The sequence below is a fragment of the Phodopus roborovskii genome, unplaced genomic scaffold, assembly GCF_943737965.1.
Source record: "Phodopus roborovskii unplaced genomic scaffold, PHOROB, whole genome shotgun sequence".
In the NCBI taxonomy this organism is placed as follows: Eukaryota; Metazoa; Chordata; class Mammalia; order Rodentia; family Cricetidae; genus Phodopus; species Phodopus roborovskii.
Genome location: NW_026126482.1, coordinates 3,733,079 through 3,752,605, shown reverse-complemented (window position 1 = coordinate 3,752,605; position 19,527 = coordinate 3,733,079). Strand labels below are relative to the sequence as shown.

Sequence of the window (19,527 nt, the reverse complement as noted above, 5' to 3'; positions counted from 1 at the left end):
ATTTATTTTGGGACTGAACAGCTGCAGGGCTAGACAGAACAGAAACTTCTGTCAACAAGAATGGTTTAAAATAAATATAAACTTTTTTTAAAGTTCTTTTAAAAATACAAGCAGACCCCTCCTGCTCCCATCCTCCACCTCCCCACTCCCCAGCCCGTTTACCTAGGAAATCTCTCCTATTTTTCCTTCCCAGGTGAATCCATGAGTACCTCTTTGGGCATTCCTTGTTACTTGCCTAGCTGCTCTAGGGCTTTAGATTATAGTCTGGTTACCCTTTATAGCTAATATCCACTCACGAGTGAGTATATGCCATGTTTATCCAAATTTCATGTCATTGTTTTTATACTGCTGAGTAGTACTCCAATGTGTAAAGGTAACACATTTTCTTTATCAGTTCTTTAGTTGAGGGTCCATGTTCTAACTATTCTGAGTAACACTGCTATTAACATGGCTGAGCAAATGTCCTTGTGGTATGACAGGGCATATACTTTGGGTATATGCCCAAGATTGGTACAGCTGCATCTGGAGATATACTGATTCCCAATTTTCTGAGAAACCACCATACCATTTTCCAAAGTGGCTGAACAAGTTTGCATTCCTACCAGAAGTGGAATAGTGTTCCCTTTACTCCACATCCTCTCCAACACAGGCTGTCATTCGTGTTTTTGGTATTAGCCATTCTGACAGGTGTAAGATGGTATCTCAGAGTTGTTCTGATTTGCTAAGGATGTTAAACAATTCTTTAAGTGTATCTCAGCCATTTGAGATTCTTTTGTTGAGAATTCTCTATTTAAATATGTGCCCAGTTAATAAATTGGATTATTTGGTATTTTGATGTCTAGTTTATTGAGTTCTTTATGTGTTTTTGGAGATCAGCCCTCTGTTAGATATAGAATTGGTGAAGATCTTTTCCCAATATGTAAGCTACCATTTTGTCTTATTGACTGTGTCCTTTGCCTTACAGTAGCTTTTCAATTTCAGGAGGTCTCTGCTACTGGTGCTATACTCAGGGAGTGGCCTCCTGCACAATTCAGACAAGACTTTTCCCATGCTCTCTTCTGTCAGGTTCAGGGTAGCTGCTTTGTGCTGAGGGCTTTGATCACTGGGACTTGAGTTTTGTTCATGGTTATAGGCATGGGTCTACCTGCCGTCATCTACACACCAGCATCCAGTTCTGCCAGCACCATTTGTTGAAGATGCTTTCTTTTTTCCATAGTATAATTTCGGCTACTTTGTCAAAAATCAGGTGTTCATAGATAACTGTGGATTTACATCAAGGTCTTCAATTTAATTCCACTGATCCGCCTGTCTTTTAATGACAATAAAATGCTGTTTTTATTACTATAGCTCTATAGTAGAGCATGAAGTCAGGGATGGTGATGCCTCCAGAAGTTCCCTTATTATACACTATGTTTTAGCTATCCTGGGTTTTTTGTTGTTGTTGTTGTTTTGTTTTGTTTTGTTTTTGTTTGTTTTGTTTTTGTTTTTCATACAAAGTTGAGTATTGTTCTTTCGAGGCTGTTGAGAACTGTTAGAATTTTGATGGGGACTGCGTTGAATCTGTAGACTGCTTTTGGTAAGGTTGCCATTTTTACCATATTAATCCTACCGATCCATGAGCATGGGAGATTTCTCAATTTTCTGATATCTTCTCCAATTTCTTTCTTCAAAGACAAAGTTCCTGTCATACTTGTTTGGTTAGAGATTCGGTTCGGTGGGTTGGAGGCAGGATGGAGGGCCCATTTGGGGGTTAGGGAGAAAACTGCAGCCAGGGAAACTCCCAGGAATCCACAATGATGACCCCAGCTAAGACTCCTAGCAATAGTGGAGAGGGTGCCTGAACTGTCTTTCTCCTGTAATCAGATTGGTGACCACCTTAATTGTCATCAGAGAGCATGCATCCTGCAATAACTGATGGAGGCAGATGCAGAGATCCACAGCCTAGCACAGGCCCAAGCTCCAGGAGCCCAGTTGGAGAGAGAGAAGGATGGTACGAGCCAGAGGGGTTAGGGTCATGATGGGGGTGGGGGATCCAGAGACAGCTGACCTGAGCTCATGAACTCTGGACCAACAGTAAGGGACTGCATGTGTGTGACAGTTGTGTAGCTTGGTCTGTTTGTAGGGCTCCTAGCTGTGGGATCAGGACCTGTCCCAGGAGCTTGAGCTGGCTTTTGGGAACCTATTCCCCATGCTGGGTTGCCTTGCCCACCCATGCAGCTGGGGAGGAGCTTGAGCTTGATCTTGCCTCAACTACATGTGCCATGCTTTGCTGACTCCTATGGGAGGCCGGCCCCTTTCTGAACTGAGACAGAGGAGTGGATGGTGAAGGGTGGGGGTAGAAGGGAACAGGAGGAGAGAAGAGAGGGAAAACTCTGGTCTGTATGCAAAATAAATGAAAAAAAATGTTTAAAAACATACAAGCAGAGATACAGCCAGATGGCTTAGCAGGTAAAGGCACTTACTGATAAGCCCAGTCACCTGAGTTCAAATCCCAGGACGCACATTTGGAAAGAGAGGCTTATTCCTCCTATAAGTTGTTCCCTGAACTACACATGAACACCATGGAAAAATACACACACACACACACACACACACACACACACACACACACACCATGTGTGCACACATATGCAAATAAATAAATGAAAAAACACTTTTAAAGAAAATAAAATACAAGCAGAGAGCTAGGGAGAGGCCTTAGTACGTCAAAGCACAGCAGTGTGAGCCTAACCTCAGCTCTCCCACCGCACAAAGGCAGCCAACAGGACAGTGAGGAGGCAAGATCAGGAGAAAGGCCGTGCCGCCACAGGCGGGAGGCAAGGGCCAACCCGCAGAGCTGTCTTCTGAACACCACGGCATACCATGGCAACACACGTATACACACACAGACAGACACACACACACACACAGACAGACACACACACACAGACAGACAGACACACACACACACACACACACACACACAGACAGACACACACACAGATACACAGACACACAGACAGACACACACACACAGACACACACACACACAGACACACACACGCACACACACAGACAGACACACACAGACAGACAGACACACACAGACACACACACACACAGACACGCGCGCGCACACACACACAGACTCACAGACAGACAGACACGCACACACACACACAGACTCACAGACACACACGCACGCGCACACACACACACAGACACACACACAGACAGACACACACACACAAATATCAATAGGAATAAAAGGATAATTTAGATAACTAAATTCCTTTCTCAGAAGTTTTAAGCCTAGTGTTCTACAATGGAAGCGTCTGAAAATATTCTATATGTCCCATTATAACAATACTTTCCATCGGTTTATTTGTGGTGCTGTACTCTGAACCCAGGACTGACTGGGCAGTCCCTCTAGCACCACCGGACTCCACGTCAATTCAAATAAAATTCTGAAATGTTCTGTTTCTGCTATGAACATTTTATATTAAATGTGGTTACATGGACCACACAGAATCATGTAGATATTACATAGGAAGATCACGGCCCTCACACTAAAGTACACTAAAGATAAATGAGGAGCTTCTTTACATATTAAAGGAGAAATGACATATAAATGAATAGCAGGTTTTAGAATGCAGCTCACAATGCAGCGCCTACCTAGTATACACAAAGCCATGAGTTCAATCCCCAGAAACATTAAAAAGACAGTGCTGTGTGTATATATCACACCCTTTGGTATCATCTCCAGTTCAACCACACCCAAGTTCCCACATTGCTAAACTAATAAAATATTATGTTCGTAGACACATTTGTGCCCCTAGGACTCATCTCATTAAATCCCTGCAGTTTATAGTGAAGACAACAAACACATCCTTACATCCAGAAAACACAAGAATGATGGGTTATGTAACTTGCTCTGGACTGTGGGGGATCGTGAGTGGCTCAGCTGCCTCCACAGCCCACGGCACTGCACTCACCATGTTATATTTTAACCAGTTATGTTAGTTAGGACTGTACATGAGGTTTACATGAGTAAATCTGTGGGGCCACCCTACCAAATACTAAACTAACAAGTAATCTCCTCAAATATTTTGACCTGTTTGTTTATTTATTCACTAGGGAGAGGCTCTCCCAATGTCCCAGGCTAGCCTTCAACTAGCAATATGCACACCTTAAGTCTCCTGTGTGTTACAACAGACGCCTACCACCACATTCAGTTATTTTTGACTGTTGTTAAGAAAACAACAAAAAGAAAAGGTCCAAATTCTCTGCACGCTCATTGTTAAAAAAAAAAAAACTAAGATCTGACAGGTCATGTGAAGTAGGGACTAGGGCTTCTCTCCTGTCTCTAGATTAAGGCAGTTATCCCTCCATGGGGGATGTGTCCGCAAGGTCCTTTTGTGCACCTGCGATACATCCTGGCTCCACCGTCTGAGGTCCCTTAGACTGCCCAGGGAGGGTGGTTAGGGTGCATGTGAGAGGCCAGAGAAGGTAAAAGTGAGGGAGAGAGGGAGGGAGGAAGGAGGGAAGGAGAGGGAACTGGGATTGGCATATAAAATAATAAATTAAATAAAAAGAAAAACAAACTAAGATTTAGAGACTGGAGAGATGAGTCAGCAGTTAAGAGTACATACTGGTATTTCAGAGGACCAGAGTCTATTTCTTAGCAACCACATCTGGTGACTTACAATTACCTGTAACTCCAGCTCCATGTGGACGTGATGCCTGCCTCTGGCCTCCAAACATACCCACATGCATGCACATATATGCATAATTAAAAATAATAACACAAAACATTAAAAGAATAAAGTTCAGTCGAATACTTCATGTTGACATGTTCGTCTTATAAACATTTCATAGCTAACCCTTTAAGAAGACATGTTTTTAAATATCTGTCTTTATGATGTTTAAGTGTGTACGTAGGGTGGGATGGGCAGTTTAGTGCGGTGATCACAGAGGCTAAAAGAGGGCACTGGACTCCCCGGAGCTGGAATTACAGAAGGGCTGAGCTAGAACAGAACTCACGACCTCTTCAAGAGCAAACCATACTCTCAACCTCAAGCTGAGCCACCTCTGCAACCCCAACGGCCACTATATTTTTAATTGTTTCATATGCATGTGGTGTATCTATGTGAGTGTATGCTACATGTGTGCAGATGTGCACGGCAACCAGAGAGGGGTCAGAGCCCCTGGACATGGCATGGGTGTGAGCCGCCTGACACGGGTGTAAGGGACCAAACTCTTCTGGACGATCAGGAAGCCGTGAGCTCGGTCTTTCGCCAGCAGTCATTATTTTACCAGCCCTAATTAAATAACAGATGCAGGCGGTGGGAAGAATAAAACACCAAGTCAGGAACAGCAGGGGAAGTGATACTCTGACAGGCAGACGCCTCAGCACGGTGACCAAAATGATGCCCAAGTACGCGCCACCACCATCACCTCTGAAACACCCATGTAAAACAGTAAAGCAGGTGAGCTGCAAGTACATGTAAGAAGAGCAAACCTGTATGCCAAGCCCTACACCCACAGTCACCTAAAATCCAGAACTAGACTTATCTTAAACATCACACAGATCCTTCAATAAACACAACACAACAATGGGCTGTTTGTTGTTTTTAAACAACTATGATGGCTGGGTGGTGGTGGCATATGCTTTATCCAAGTACTTTGGAGGCAGATGTAGGAGGGTCTCGGTATTCAAGGCCAACCAAGCAAGTTCCAGGACAGCCAGGGCTACACAGAGAAATCCTGTCTCGGGGAGGGAAAAAAAAAAAAAAGCAAACAAAAAGTAATAATACTACTATTATGAGATACAAACAACAAATAAAATTTATTCGAATACTGATACTAATAAGCCAAGTATTAAGAAGGTATTTCTTTAGCAGCCAGAAAACAAGAAATAAAATTAAGAATCACTGTTAATACTGCTGGCACAGAAATGTTTGTGCCTGATAGGAACCAAACTCTAGAATTTACACATCAATTGCAATGGCAGATACAATAGGACAGGAGCAGGATGGAGTAACAATGGCAGAACACAGGCCGCAGCTGAGACTGGGTGTCCATGAGGCTGCTCTACGCTGCTCTACTTCTCTACAAGTTGCAAACTCCCTAGGATTCTGGTGAACAGTATGTGCAACCTGTTTATTTCTCATCTAAACAAATCCATGTAAAATTGTGGCTCCACAACAACCCAAGAACATGAAGATTATTTTCTAAAGGCATTATCCTGCTGATATCTTTGTAGCAGTGATGTTATTTTTCCTTCTTTATTTAACAGAGGTATATGCTGAAGTAGTCTATTGATTTCCTGGGAGAAATAATCATAACCATAGAAAATAAAACATGCAAATAGCTCTGAGACAGTAGTATGAACGTCAAGACAATGATGACATAGGAAAGCCATGGGGTACAATACATAATGAGCCTTGCTGTGTGAGTTTTAAAAACCCGTCAATATAACCCTTAACACAGAGTGCTTCACTTTTGAGGTTAGATGACCTATCTATAAATTAATAGAAACACACACACAACTATAACATATACTCATACATTCATCCATGTTCCAAGAGAAGAAAAGATAAAAAGAACAATATGATTGGGCAAAATAGAAATGTATAATTTTAAGACATGTCAGGTAATCTTGAGGAGAATAAATAGTCTTTAGAAGATTAGCAAGTTGGGTGAGGACTACAGTAGGCACTCAACAAAGGTCTCAGTGAATGCTACTCTAGACATGGCTGATTTCCTCTCACAGTATCTACAAGCATTCAAAGTTGGCATGTCTAAAATTACCATCCTCAGTAAACTGCAAGTTTCCCACTTAAAGGTTAAGTGTTTAATAAGATCTTCGCCATTCTAAGAATCACTACTTAGGATAGAGACTCTAGATACAACTGACTTCAACTGCTTAGGTATGTCCAAGCAACAGTGCTCAGAGTGACTAATGACATCTTCCACACACATCAAAACGTTCACTCACCTCATAAGACCTGAGTTCTTCTTACTGAATGGTCCAATGATCTTAAACATCAGCTCCACAACTCCATTTTTACCTAAAGATACTGCATTCACAGCTGAGAAACAAGAGGAAGACACAAAATGATGTGAGCCTTAATGATAAACCCAAAAACATTCCAAAATATTTAGCCAATATTATGAATACAAGCTACCCAGTACACTGTGAAGGTCTGCTGTGAGGGCTTTTGGGGGGTGGCTGGTTGCTTTATTTTATGAAATGCTGGAAGTAACTAGCATTCCTAAAGGGGATATTATGAGACGACACCAGGAAAGTGAGCGTGGAGAGTAAGAGACAAGTACCGATGTGCTCTAAGAACTGCGCACGGCAAGAACAGCAGGGACTAGAAGCCATGACCACACCATCATCCAGATGCCGGAAGCGGGTTATCCCACTGAGCATCCCCCCTGCACAGTGAGACAGAGGGACTTCTAGGGAAAATGGTGAAGGCGAGAAAAGGCAGATAAGAGCCTTCTGAGTTAAGCCCGGAGCAACAGGAACTGCACCCTGAGACCTTCACTAAAGCAGCCTCAAGTATACAAAGACGACAGTTCAGGTATTCCATGGAGAACCAGCAGCGAGAAGACTGTGCCCAGCATTTTAAACTCTGAAGAAATGTTACTCTAGAGAAATTACACATAAACTGGGTATGATAGTTGGCTGTCTTTAGTCCCAGCACTCAGGAACAGGCAGGTGGAGCTCTGAGTTTGAAACTAGACTGGTCTACATAGTGAGTTCTAGGACAGGCAGGACTACATAGGGAGACCATGTCTCAAACGCACGCACGCATGCACGCACATGCACACACACACACACACACTCCACATGAAGCATTTTGTTAGCCTTCGAGTGGTTAACTAAAGAATGCAGCTCTGTTCTGCCTTTAACTGTCACACTTCTACCATCTTCTTTTCTTGGTTGGCTACAAACAAATTATTCTCTTTCCTAATTAATGTTTTGTTTGTTTTAGTGTTTTTGTTTGTTTGTTTGTTTGGTGGGTTGGTTGATTGGTTGGTTTTTCAATACAGGGTTTGGTTTATCTGTGTAGCCCTGGCTGACCTAGAACTTGTTCTGTAGACCAAGCTGGCCTCAAACTCAAAGATTCACCTGCCTCTGACTCCCAAATACTGGGGCCTAAATCATGTTTTCCTTTTTTTCCTTTCCTAACTCATTCTTCAATTTTACTGTTTATGTCTGTTCTTAATTTTTTTTTTATTAAATGTCAAATCCTTTCCTTATGTTCTTCTTAGTCATATAAGTGTTCATTGTTTTTCTGAGCATACCTTCACCTAAATTGTTAGCATGTACATGTACATAAATGATGGGAGATGTCATTCTGTAAATATGTTTATCTTCTTGGTTGATGAATAAAACACTGTGACCAATAGGGCAGCAGGATAGGCGGGACTAGGAGATGAGGAGGATCCTGGAAGGTACAGACAAAGAGCAGTCACCGAGTAACAGGTCCCTGGACTTTCTCCAGTAAGACCAAGTGGAAATACTTAGATTAATAGTTAGTAATTAAGACAGAGCTAGCCAATAAGAAGCCCTCGTCACTGGCCAACAGTTTCATAATTAATGTAAGTCTTTGTATGTTTATTTGGGGCTGATGAGACAGTGGACCCAGGCTGGCGGAGAGTTATTGTAGCATATACGTATACACACATACTTTATACTGCATCAGTATTTTTTCATGGCATACAAATGGTCTATAATGTATTTCTAACTTATATGCACATGTGTGTACATGGTGTTCATATGGAGGGCAGAGGTCAACATCAAGTGTCTTTTTCTGCTTGTCTGCATTTTTTTGAGGTGGGTCTCTCATCATATCTGGAGTTCAGTCTCACTAAAGCAGGCTAGCCAGCAAGCTCCACAAAACCGTTCTCACCTCCTCCCCTGTGCTAGGCTTGCAGGCAGGGCACTCGAGGGATCACAGTCTAGGTCCTCCTGCCACACAACAAGCATGTCACTGACTGAGCCCATCTTTCCATGATTCGTGCATTAAGTGAGATCTCATAGTCAGAAACATACAGGAAATGTTTGAGACCCAGCATCTCCAACCCTCAGAGAGTCCAACGCCACTCTTTGTGCGCTCTGCTGCCTCCCTGTGGAGGGGTAAGAAGACTATGCCTTCCTTCTCCAGTTTCCATCTGTCATCACCGTATCTTGCCTTTGTTTTCTGTTGTGGGGATCAAAATACCCTGACAGAAGCAACTTATGGGGAAAAGGTTTTGTTTAGCTCATACATCCAGGCAACAGCCCACCGTAGCAGGGGGTCAAGGCAGAAGAGCCTGAAGCAGCTGGCCACATGAACCCTAGTCAGGACTAGGGAGCATTGGACACGCGCATGCTTGCACTGCTCTCTTTCTCCACGCAGAACCGCTCGCAAAGGGTGGCCTTTCCACCTCAGTACCACAGGCTCTAGCTCTAGACTATCTCTTATTGAGACCCTCCATCCCAGGACAGCTACATTTGTCACGCTGACAATCACGACTGCCACATAGACAGAAGCATTTCCCAGCAGCCCATACACCATGCTCTTCCTGGAACCTTTTCCACAGGCTCTCCCTCACCCAGTCCTATTCAAATTAAAGGCACTGGTAAGATGCTCAACATTTGGTCACCTCGCCTTCTTACTCCACATCACTTCTGTTTACTTCTGAGCCATATTAATGTTTACTTCCCACACATTTTAGAGGTTTATAGACCTTAGATGGTTTTTAAACCCTGTTCTCTGTCACTTCACGTCCCGTAAGTACTCACAGTTGGTAGAATACACTCGCAGGAGCTGAAGACAAGGCAGAACCAAGCGATAGTTCTGAAAGTGCTGCTTGACCAAATTCAGGGTTACGTTCAGCGCCCCATTAACTCTGGCCTTCACTCCAAACTTTTTATCTGTTTGAAAACAAATTCGCTCCATTAAACTTCTGAACAAAAGCAAGCTGAGAAGCAGTGAAGACTAAGGATGGAACTTATCGGCAGAGGATGTGCCTACAATTGCCAGGCCCTGGGTGCAACAAACAGAAATGCCAAACCAGCAGTGGCACGTTACGTGTGTGCTGTACTCCCACATGACATGTGGGACTGACGTGAGACGATCGAGATGACACTCAGACCCGTGTCATTTCTGGTGTCCCTCGCACTTCTGAAGCACACCCTATAACGCGGCAGGGAGTAAGACAGGGCAGGCTGCACTTGCAAACATATCAGACAAATCCTAAGCGGGAAAGTGGGAGACGGGTGGATCTCTGTGAGTTCAAAGCCAGTCTGGTCTACAAAGCAAGTTCCAGGACAGCCAGAGGAACACAGAGAAACCCCATCACAAAAAAACAAAACAAACAACAACAACAACAAAAACCAAACATAAAGATTAAAAGTGACAAAAACAGTTCTAGATTCAGTAACCATAAAAATGGAACTCTCACCCTTTGGTCCAATCTTTGCAAGAATGGAATGAGTCTGCACCATTAATTCCTCATGTGGTGGAGATTCCTTGCTGGCATTCATAAGCAGTTGTAACAATATTTGTGAACCACCTTTGGCAACTAAGAAACTTGCTCTTCGGCCTCCACCTAAAATTATAAATGTAAATATAAATTATATATATATATGATATATATATATATACATATACATACATATACACACACACACACACACACACACCAAACAGCATATATATCAAACAGCACATCTTCCCACAGTGGCCATCACAATTAGCATTCAAGAAATGTTTCAATCCAATCACTGATTTCTAAAACTCAATATTATCAAAATCATATTTTGTGTTTTGGTTATAGGATCTCACTATACAGCCCAAACCATCCTTAACATTTGTGATCTTCCTGCACCAGGCTTGCAGATGCTGGAACAGCAAGCATGTGCCACCATACTCAGCTCCTATTTCATTTTGTTTCACTTATCTAAAATGCAGCACAAATGTGACCAAGACTCTAGGCTCAAGGTGCTATACAAGCAGGCAAGGAGAATTGGAGAAGTATCTCAAGATATCGAAAATAAAGCAATGAGGGAACTGGGATCAATGTGTAAAATAAGAATGAATGAATGAATGAATGAATGAATGAATAAATAAATAAATAAATAAATAAGAGTGTTGCCCTGGAGAGATGGCTCAGTGGTTCAGAGCTTGCAATCCCAGCCACCCATGTAATAAGCTGGGCGGTCTCACAGCACTGTGGGCAGAGACAGGAAGGTCAATGGGACATGCTGGCTAGCAGCCAGGCTGAAAACCAAGTTCCAGCTTCAGACCCTGCTCAAGGTAATAAGGTAGGGAGTGAGTAGTAAAAAAAAAAAAAAAAACAACACCACCAAATGCCTTCTTCCAGCATACACATATTCCTTCACACAAGAAGCAACAAGCACATGACATTTCATTTCTAAAATATTAATATCAAGAAACATTAAATAAAGTACATAGGACACAAAGCTGGTTACTATTTACAAATACAAAGTAAATCAAAACTCACCAGAAGATACCAACTCGACAAGAATGCTTAGGATATTAAGTATAGTTTGAAGATCTTTCGTGTTCTGAAACAAACAGTTGATTTGCTTTATTAAAACACTATTTTTTTCAAATGTTTTAACCTGCTATACTTTTATTAAAACTTCAATGTCTTCATCATTTTTCTGACAGTTACTTATTTCTGTACATGGAGTTCCTGGGACACTTGCAGACACATTCTCTCCTCTACCGTGTGGATCCTTGGACTTATCCTGAGGTCATCAGACTGGGCAGCACCTTTAACCTGCTGAGCACCCACATTAGCAGCTCACAAGCACCTACATCTCCAGCACCAGGAGATCCAACACGTCTAGCCTCCACGGCACCTGCGCTCACGTGCACACACACACAGGCACATACGTGTAACTAAAATACTATGAAAAAAGACTTTAATTTAGGGCCAGCCAGATGGCTCTGCAGGGAGAGGTGCTTGCTGCATAAGCCTGGAGACCCTGACCCTCAGAGCCCACATAAAGGTGGGAGGGGGGAACCAACTCCACCAAACTGTCCTGTGGTGTCCACATGTGCCGTAGCAGGCATGCCTTCCTACACACACACACACAACAATAACAACATGTTTAAAATATCTAAGATTAAATTTTAGTTATTTTAATCACTGGGAAATATATGTTTACATAATACATACTAATGCACTCACATGTGTATGTTCACTTCAATATCCTTCCTACTCTGCATGCCTGCGTGTGCGCGTGTGTACGTGTGTGCGTGTGCGCGTGTGTGATAGCTGGGGCACTGAAGGCCGTTGGTGGCGTACCTCCAATGTTGACAACAGAACCTCCATGCCTGTAGAACCTTTGGTTGTCATTTCCCTCCTTGTTTTTTCTGAAAGATAAAAAATAATCTCTTTAAATGTGAACCAAAAGAAGAAACCCATAACATTCTGTTACATACAGATGGCGCTGTATACAATTTAAGCTGACTCTTAGATGTTCACCCCCCTAAGGGTTCTAATTCTATAATTGTGGAGGAGATCCCATTTTTTGTTAACAAGACTTCCTCTTCTTAAATATAATGGACTATGAAAAATCCACAGCAATCCTGTCAAAAATCTTAGAATTAGAACTGGCAGTGAGTTGTTATGGAAATAAAAAATTATGATGGAAGGCTCTTTTTCTTTTTATCATTGTGAGCATAACAGAAAAACTGCTCATCAAAATGAGGACAGCAGAAACCTATGACCATTTTCAAACATTATCAAAAGTCTGAATCCCATGAGTGAACCACCTAAGGAAGGGCCGTACTGGAGAAGCTGGAGGTGCCATCACATCAACAACAGTCCTTACCACTGGGATGGAACTGTGCAAACACCTCTGCCTTACTCAGAAGTCCCTGCATCTTCTTCACAATTGGTTCACAGAGAGATACAATACAGGACAGGAAGAGAACCAACCACTCCCATTCCGTGTATTTCGCCTACATTATCTCTGCTGTGGAACAGGAAGGTTGAGAAGGGTTTGTATCAAGTCCTCCGGTGAATGAATGAGGCAGACAAGGGGACTCTGCTCCCGCAGAGCCGGAGCACAGGGCCACGGACTCTGCAGACTTCCCAGAGGGACGGGAATCATTCTTTGACATGATCGCTGCATTCAGAGGTTTGGAGCCCTTCTCTGCTCTTCCAGACTTGGGTATTAATGTCAGAACGCTATTAATTCGGGACCATGCCATTAATCTCAACATTCTGAGATCTAAAAAACGAAAGACAAGCGATCCACCCTCAATGTAGTATGTCCTTTACAATAAAGTATCAAAGACAGGAGGCCTAGGTTCCGTTTCATATGGAGATAATCGATTAGGAGCAGAGATGTGTGAGAGGAGAGTATCAACTGAAGGGGTAAGAAACCCTAACACCGCACCTTCCCATGAGTGTTTCCGTCGCTTACATTCATCTCGCCCTCTGCTGCCTTCTTTGTGTTGACTTTTTAAACCTTAATTTAAGATCTACCCTGAGTGTTTTCTATTAGACTTGAGTTCTGCTTCCCAGTGTGGCCCATGTTTTCTCAGGGGAGATGCTCTCACATGGGAATTATTAGAGGGACAAATGTATGCCATTTGTGACAGTTACCACGCACACTGGACAGCTGTGCAACTGTCTTTAACAGTGACCTCCATCGTCTCATGTCTAGTCCATGTGACTGTCACAACTTGAAGACGCTTTGTACATTCAAACTAGACATCTCCGTAAATGGCAGGAGGCATAAAACACCCTTCACGTCTGCTCACTGCTACACTCTGCTAATGCTAGCAGCATGGCAAACTTACCTACAAGCATAGGTGTTCATAAACTCAAATTCTCTTTTTTTAAGTATACATTTCTTTGGCAATCCAAACTATCTTTTATCTTTTACTCAGCCCAGCTGTCCCCACCAAAAAAAAAAAAAAAAAAAAAATATTAGATCTTACAAGAAAACAAAATACTGTTTCAAAGAGCCATGTGTGGTAGGGAAAGTAAGGCTGGGGCCTCAGTAGAACCCAGTCCTTTTCGATACTGACATCACAGATGTCCTCACGCCACTACTAAGACCCTGCAGCATCAGCTTCAAACAGTGCCTGTGAGCACAGTGCAATGCCGCCTCTGAGTCCTCAGCCTGTGCCATCACCTGTGACTCTAGACACTCTAGACACTCTAAACTAAGTTTTCCACTCCGCCCCAGGTTTTCCTATGATCTTGGGAGACTTTGACATTCATATGGAAAATTCATTTAACCACCATATGTTTGCCAGGCAGTAGTGCCATACGCCTTTAATCCCAGCACTTGGGAAGAAGAGGGAGATGGATTTGTGTGAGAGCGAAGCCAGCCTGGTCTACAGAATGAGTTTCAGGACAGCCACGGTGGTTACACAGAGAAACCCTGTCTCAAAAAACCAAAAAGACAAAAAGATTGAGAAAAAGTTTCTTGTCCTCCTTAAGACAAAACCCATTCCTGTGTGGCCATTATCAGCCTTCTTAGTAAGGGTTCTCAGACCACAGAGATGTGTGGAGATGGAATCCCCTGATGAAATCTGGGAGCAGAAAGCAGAGCCCCGCAGGGAAGAAACCAGATGAGCTACAGCTGGAACACTCCAGAAACAAGATGAACCCAGCCCTTGATAACTCACATCATGCCAGCACATGTGCAGGCATGGAGCAACAGAAGTTAGCAATTTACCAGGACGGGAAGGAACACTGTCCATCACTGTGCATTAGATGCAAGAAGACTCCTGAGGGTCTTACTGTGGCCCACACCTCTGAGGGTCTTACTGTGGCCCACACCTCTGAGGGTCTTACTGTGGCCCACACCTCTGAGGGTCTTACTGTGGCCCACACCTCTGAGGGTCTTACTGTGGCCCACACCTCTGAGGGTCTTACTGTGGCCCACACCTCTGAGGGTCTTACTGTGGCTCACACCCGAGAGTCTGAGTCAAGAGCAATACTGGAACTGCAGATCTGGAAAGGAAGCTGTTGTGGGTGTGGTTTTACAAGGCCTAATGATGTAAAGTTAGGATCTCCTTTGGAAACTAGGCACAAAGTATGTTTCAGGGCTTAGTGATGGCTACTCTGGACTGGGATACCTGGGAGGCGTTTAACTAAGTGGAGAGTGCAGGCAGCGCTACCTAACACACTGGAATTTTGGACAGAATAAAATAATGAGGGGTATGTCCATGCATGCAGAACACCTTTGCTTCCTGGCTGTCGAGAGTGAGCACCCAGGCTCCCCAACACTCTTCCCACCATGGCTGTGGCCTCCTGAAGGGACAGAGGCAGCAGTGTCAGCTGACTGTGAACTGTGGCCTCTGAAGGAGAGCAAAATATGTATTTCCTCCATAATCTGTTCCTCACCATCTGATTGGGGAATGAATCTAAACAGCTGCACTGAAAATCAATTTCCTCCAAAGTCATTCTGTTTCCTACTTCTGTAAGTCGACCTAAGGAAGGCCCATATTTTTACAGAAAACCATCCAGTTACCAGAAATTGGAATGTTTTTCTTATCAAAAATCAGAACATTCTTAGTATCTACTTTTAAAGACTTGAGAAAGTCTCCCAGACCAAGAAGGGGCCCAGTTTACCTTGACTCTGAGCCAGATGAAGGATTTTGGATGTAACATGTCTGGCAGTATCCGGCTCTGTGGAATCCGTGTTGATCTTCTCCAGCTGAGCCAGGAGCCCCACAACCCGAGAACTATTGGTAAGGCTAAAGAGAACATTATTTCCATCAGTGTGGGTTCTGTATCAACTGCAAAGATAATGTTGCTTACAGAGACATCACTGTTTACACACTAAAAATTTCATGTCACAGCCCTTCACTGCCTTCATATCACTGCTAAATCCTGACCGGAAAACACATTCTATTTCAGAACATCACAACCAACAATTGTGCACTCCGCCAGCGGCTCCCTGAAGCTGTCGGACCCTCTCCCTGTGCTCTCACTGACTATGCAAGCACACACACTTATCTGACCATCCCTCCATACTCTCAGTCCTTACTTCACTTGAACACATCATCTGGTTCTACTCTGGCCAACAGAATAGAATCAACCCCCAAGCCAGGTGCAGTGGCACATGCCTATAAATCCAGTACTTGGAAGGCTGGGGCAAAATGGTTCCTCCAAGTTCCAGGCCACACTGGGTACAGAGTAAGACATCATCTCAAAAAACTAAGTCAAGTAAGTATACACATGAATTACAGTTTTTCAGGTAGTGGAAAGTGATGCGAAGGGAAAACGGGGTAGAGGATTAATGGCATCAGAGGAGGGGTGCAACTGTGAACCATCTCTGTGACCACAGCGCTGAGTAAACCGTCTCTGTGACCACAGCGCTGAGTAAGCCATCTCTGTGACCACAGCGCTGAGTAAGCCATCTCTGTGACCACAGCGCTGAGTAAACCATCTCTGTGACCACAGCGCTGAGTAAGCCATCTCTGTGACCACAGCGCTGAGTAAGCCATCTCTGTGACCACAGCGCTGAGTAAACCATCTCTGTGACCACAGCGCTGAGTAAGCCATCTCTGTGACCACAGCGCTGAAGATTCCCTGTGAAAGGCAACAGGCAGAAGCAGACACTGAGGCACTAGACTGTGGCGGAAAGGACACATGCCACCAAAGCGCCAAGGAGAGGAGAACACGCCCTGCTGGAGTCAGAGTGGCCACAACAGCCTGCAAAGATGCAGCAGGCGGGCGGAGCAGGACGCGAGAACCAGCACAGGAAGTCACTCTGAGGCCTGGGCTCCCTGACCTTCTCACACACCACAGAGTGTGTGCACCTGCGCACACCACCCACGCAATAATAATACAATGGTGTGTTGGCTTGTGTCTCATCTGACTTTCCACCTGTGCACACGAACGGCCCCCACAGGCTCAAATGTGTGAACACTGGGTCCCCACAGGTGGAGCTCTTGGGGAGGATTAGGAACTGTGACCCTGATGGAGGAGGTGTGTCACTGTGTGCGGGCTTTGAGGTTTCAAAAGACTCTAACCATTCCCCGTGTATGGTCAGCCTCCTGGTTGCGGTTCAAGATGTGAGCTCTCGGCTGCTGTTCTGGCTGCCTGAACCTGCTACCTCCACTCTGCCATCACTGACCGCATGGCACCCTTTCTGCTGTAAGTTGCCTTTGTCACAATGTCTTATCACAGTAGCAGAGCCCCTAAGACACTACCTGCCAGGGCTACACAAATGACTGCATCTGAAACATGAAGAAAGAAAGGACAAGGAGAATGGGGGGGGGGGGGTGACGATGACAACAACGACAACGATAACTACGCCACCTGTCTCTTCCTCTTCACTAGCTCACAGCCACCAGCACACACATCAGCTAGGATCTGCTGCCAGCTGTCCCCATGTGTTGGCTGCAAACCAAAAGAATGTTTGTACCTGTTCTCTCCGTCTCTTTATGCATGGCGCCTATTTAAACCCCTGGTCTACCTTCTAGGAATCAGAAAAGCCTTTCACTTTGTTTCACTGCTCCTCATGCAACTCACACACCCACGAGTGGGCTTTAAAGAAAATAATCAGAATGTGCCGGTGATGGTTAATTTTAAAGGTCAACTTACCACAACCTATAACTGCCCAGGAAGAGTTGTAATGGGGAATTATCTAGATCTCGCTGGCCTGTGGCATGTGGGGACTGTCAATTGGTGTAGGACCTAACCCATCATGGGTGGTACCATTTCATGGGCTGGGCCCTGAGCTCTCTGAGAATAAAGTTAGCTAAATGCAAGCAAGTAAAGAGCAGGCAGCATGGACGCATCTGCCTCTTCATCCCCTGCTGCTGTGACTCCCTGGAACTCTCTCCTCTTTATGGCTTTTTATAAGGGTCCTTCGTCAGGACCAGTGCCCAAAGGAAGAGAACTCAAATGTCTATGACTAGTCCTGTGACTGCCACACTAGATATGACCATGTACCGAAGTCCTCACCAAACGAGACACAAGCACACACGAGACAAGCAACTGAGAAAATGCTTACATGCAGACAGAAGCAATACACCAGGAAACACAGAGCCGTTCTACCACCCTTGAACTACCAACCCGTAGCATGGCGGCAGCACATGTGAACCTATGCCCCTACTGCATTGTGGGTCTCTCCTCTACCAGCTCAGCCTATACCTCACTCACACAAAGCTTTACCACTTACACTGTACTTTCTATAAGTTAACTGTTAGGATGTTTATGTGTAACATTGTTACATTTATTCAGAGGACAACACATGAAGGAACTGGTTCCATCCTTTCTCTACCTAGGTCCCCAGGTTCAAACTTAGGCTGTCAAGCTTGGTGCCAACTGCCTTTACCTCATGATCCATCTCACCAGCCTAATACTTAAAGATAATTACATCAATCACCAGAGCAGTTAAATGGCACAAAATAATGTAAAAACTTTAACAGAATGCAACAACAAGATAGTCAGATTATAAACAAAAACAATGTCCTCTCCACTGCAATACTCTTAAACACGTGTAAGCCTGGGAGAATGATCTACATATTCCAAATGCTACCTACCATTTATCTTTATCTATTGGTGAGCCAAGGTTAACAAAATTAATTCCTTTGGGAGAACTGCATTACCTATTTCCCAAGGCAAGTGTCTCTTGCTTTCCTTACCACACTCAAGATATTCAGCAATGTTGTTACAATAGGTGCTTTGTCTGGGCTAGGGTCCAGCCACCATGAAGCCCCAAATAAATACACAGACACTATATTAATGAAACTGTAGGCCAATGGCTTGGTCTTCCTACTGTCTAACTCTGTCGTAAATATTAACCTGTCACTGTTAATCTATGTATGTCCACATGGTCTTATCTTACTGGAGAACGCCTATTCACATCCTCTCTTGCTGGGATCACATGGCGACTGCGCTCTGCCTGTTACCTCCCCTCATTCTCGTCTCCTCCTTCCCATCTCTTGCCGCCATCAACCAGAAAGACAAACATATACAGAAGGACATCCCCCATCACAATGTCAATTTCCATTTCCTCCCCATCCTACAGGCCCTACAGCTCACCCAACCCCACCTTCTGTTAGCCCAGAGCCAGGAGGAGGCTAGAACTGCAGGGATTGATGTAGTTATTCAACTAAGCTGCTTCCCAACCACCTGCAGCTGAATTCCCCTCAGCAAACAAGGTAAGACCTACTGGTTATTCGGGATGTGCTTGTTGGCCTCCACCCAGCTCTCCAAAGCCTGCCACCAAAGGGAAGGTTGGACAGCACGTACGGTACCCAGCAGCACTCCTGTAACCACCACATCCTCAGTGCCACAGACACACCAAGGAGCAGAGCCTTGATGTCACACGCAAGATAAGCGAACGCAGACACCAGACCCCTGGCAAGCTGTCCCTGCTGTCCTGCTATGTCCTGTACTCAGCCCACTGCAGACGCTACGGCGACAATCCAGCCGGCCTGCTTCCTCACACCCTCTCAATGTGACCCGACCCGTGCTCCTCAAAAAGAGCCCCCACCAAGGCCTGAATGAAGACTTTGGAAGGGGTGCACAGGG

At 44.4% G+C, this 19,527-nt stretch overlaps 1 protein-coding gene across 6 annotated transcripts in view; it reads right to left on the bottom strand.

Moving 5' to 3' along the window:
- Agtpbp1 (ATP/GTP binding carboxypeptidase 1) overlaps window positions 1-19,527 on the bottom strand; it is a 118,046-nt gene that overhangs the window by 77,216 nt on the left and 21,303 nt on the right. For 3 of the 6 annotated variants that reach the window (XM_051194164.1, XM_051194166.1, XM_051194165.1), the window contains 6 exons: window positions 15,610-15,734; window positions 12,319-12,386; window positions 11,506-11,569; window positions 10,444-10,590; window positions 9,782-9,913; window positions 6,980-7,073 (listed from right to left, as the gene is read on the bottom strand). In XM_051194164.1, the coding sequence (XP_051050121.1) occupies window positions 6,980-7,073; window positions 9,782-9,913; window positions 10,444-10,590; window positions 11,506-11,569; window positions 12,319-12,386; window positions 15,610-15,734 (630 nt within the window). Of the gene's footprint in view, window positions 1-6,979; window positions 7,074-9,781; window positions 9,914-10,443; window positions 10,591-11,505; window positions 11,570-12,318; window positions 12,387-15,609; window positions 15,768-19,527 lie in introns of those variants that run through there. The other 3 variants (XM_051194162.1, XM_051194163.1, XM_051194167.1) reach the window with 2 other exon arrangements.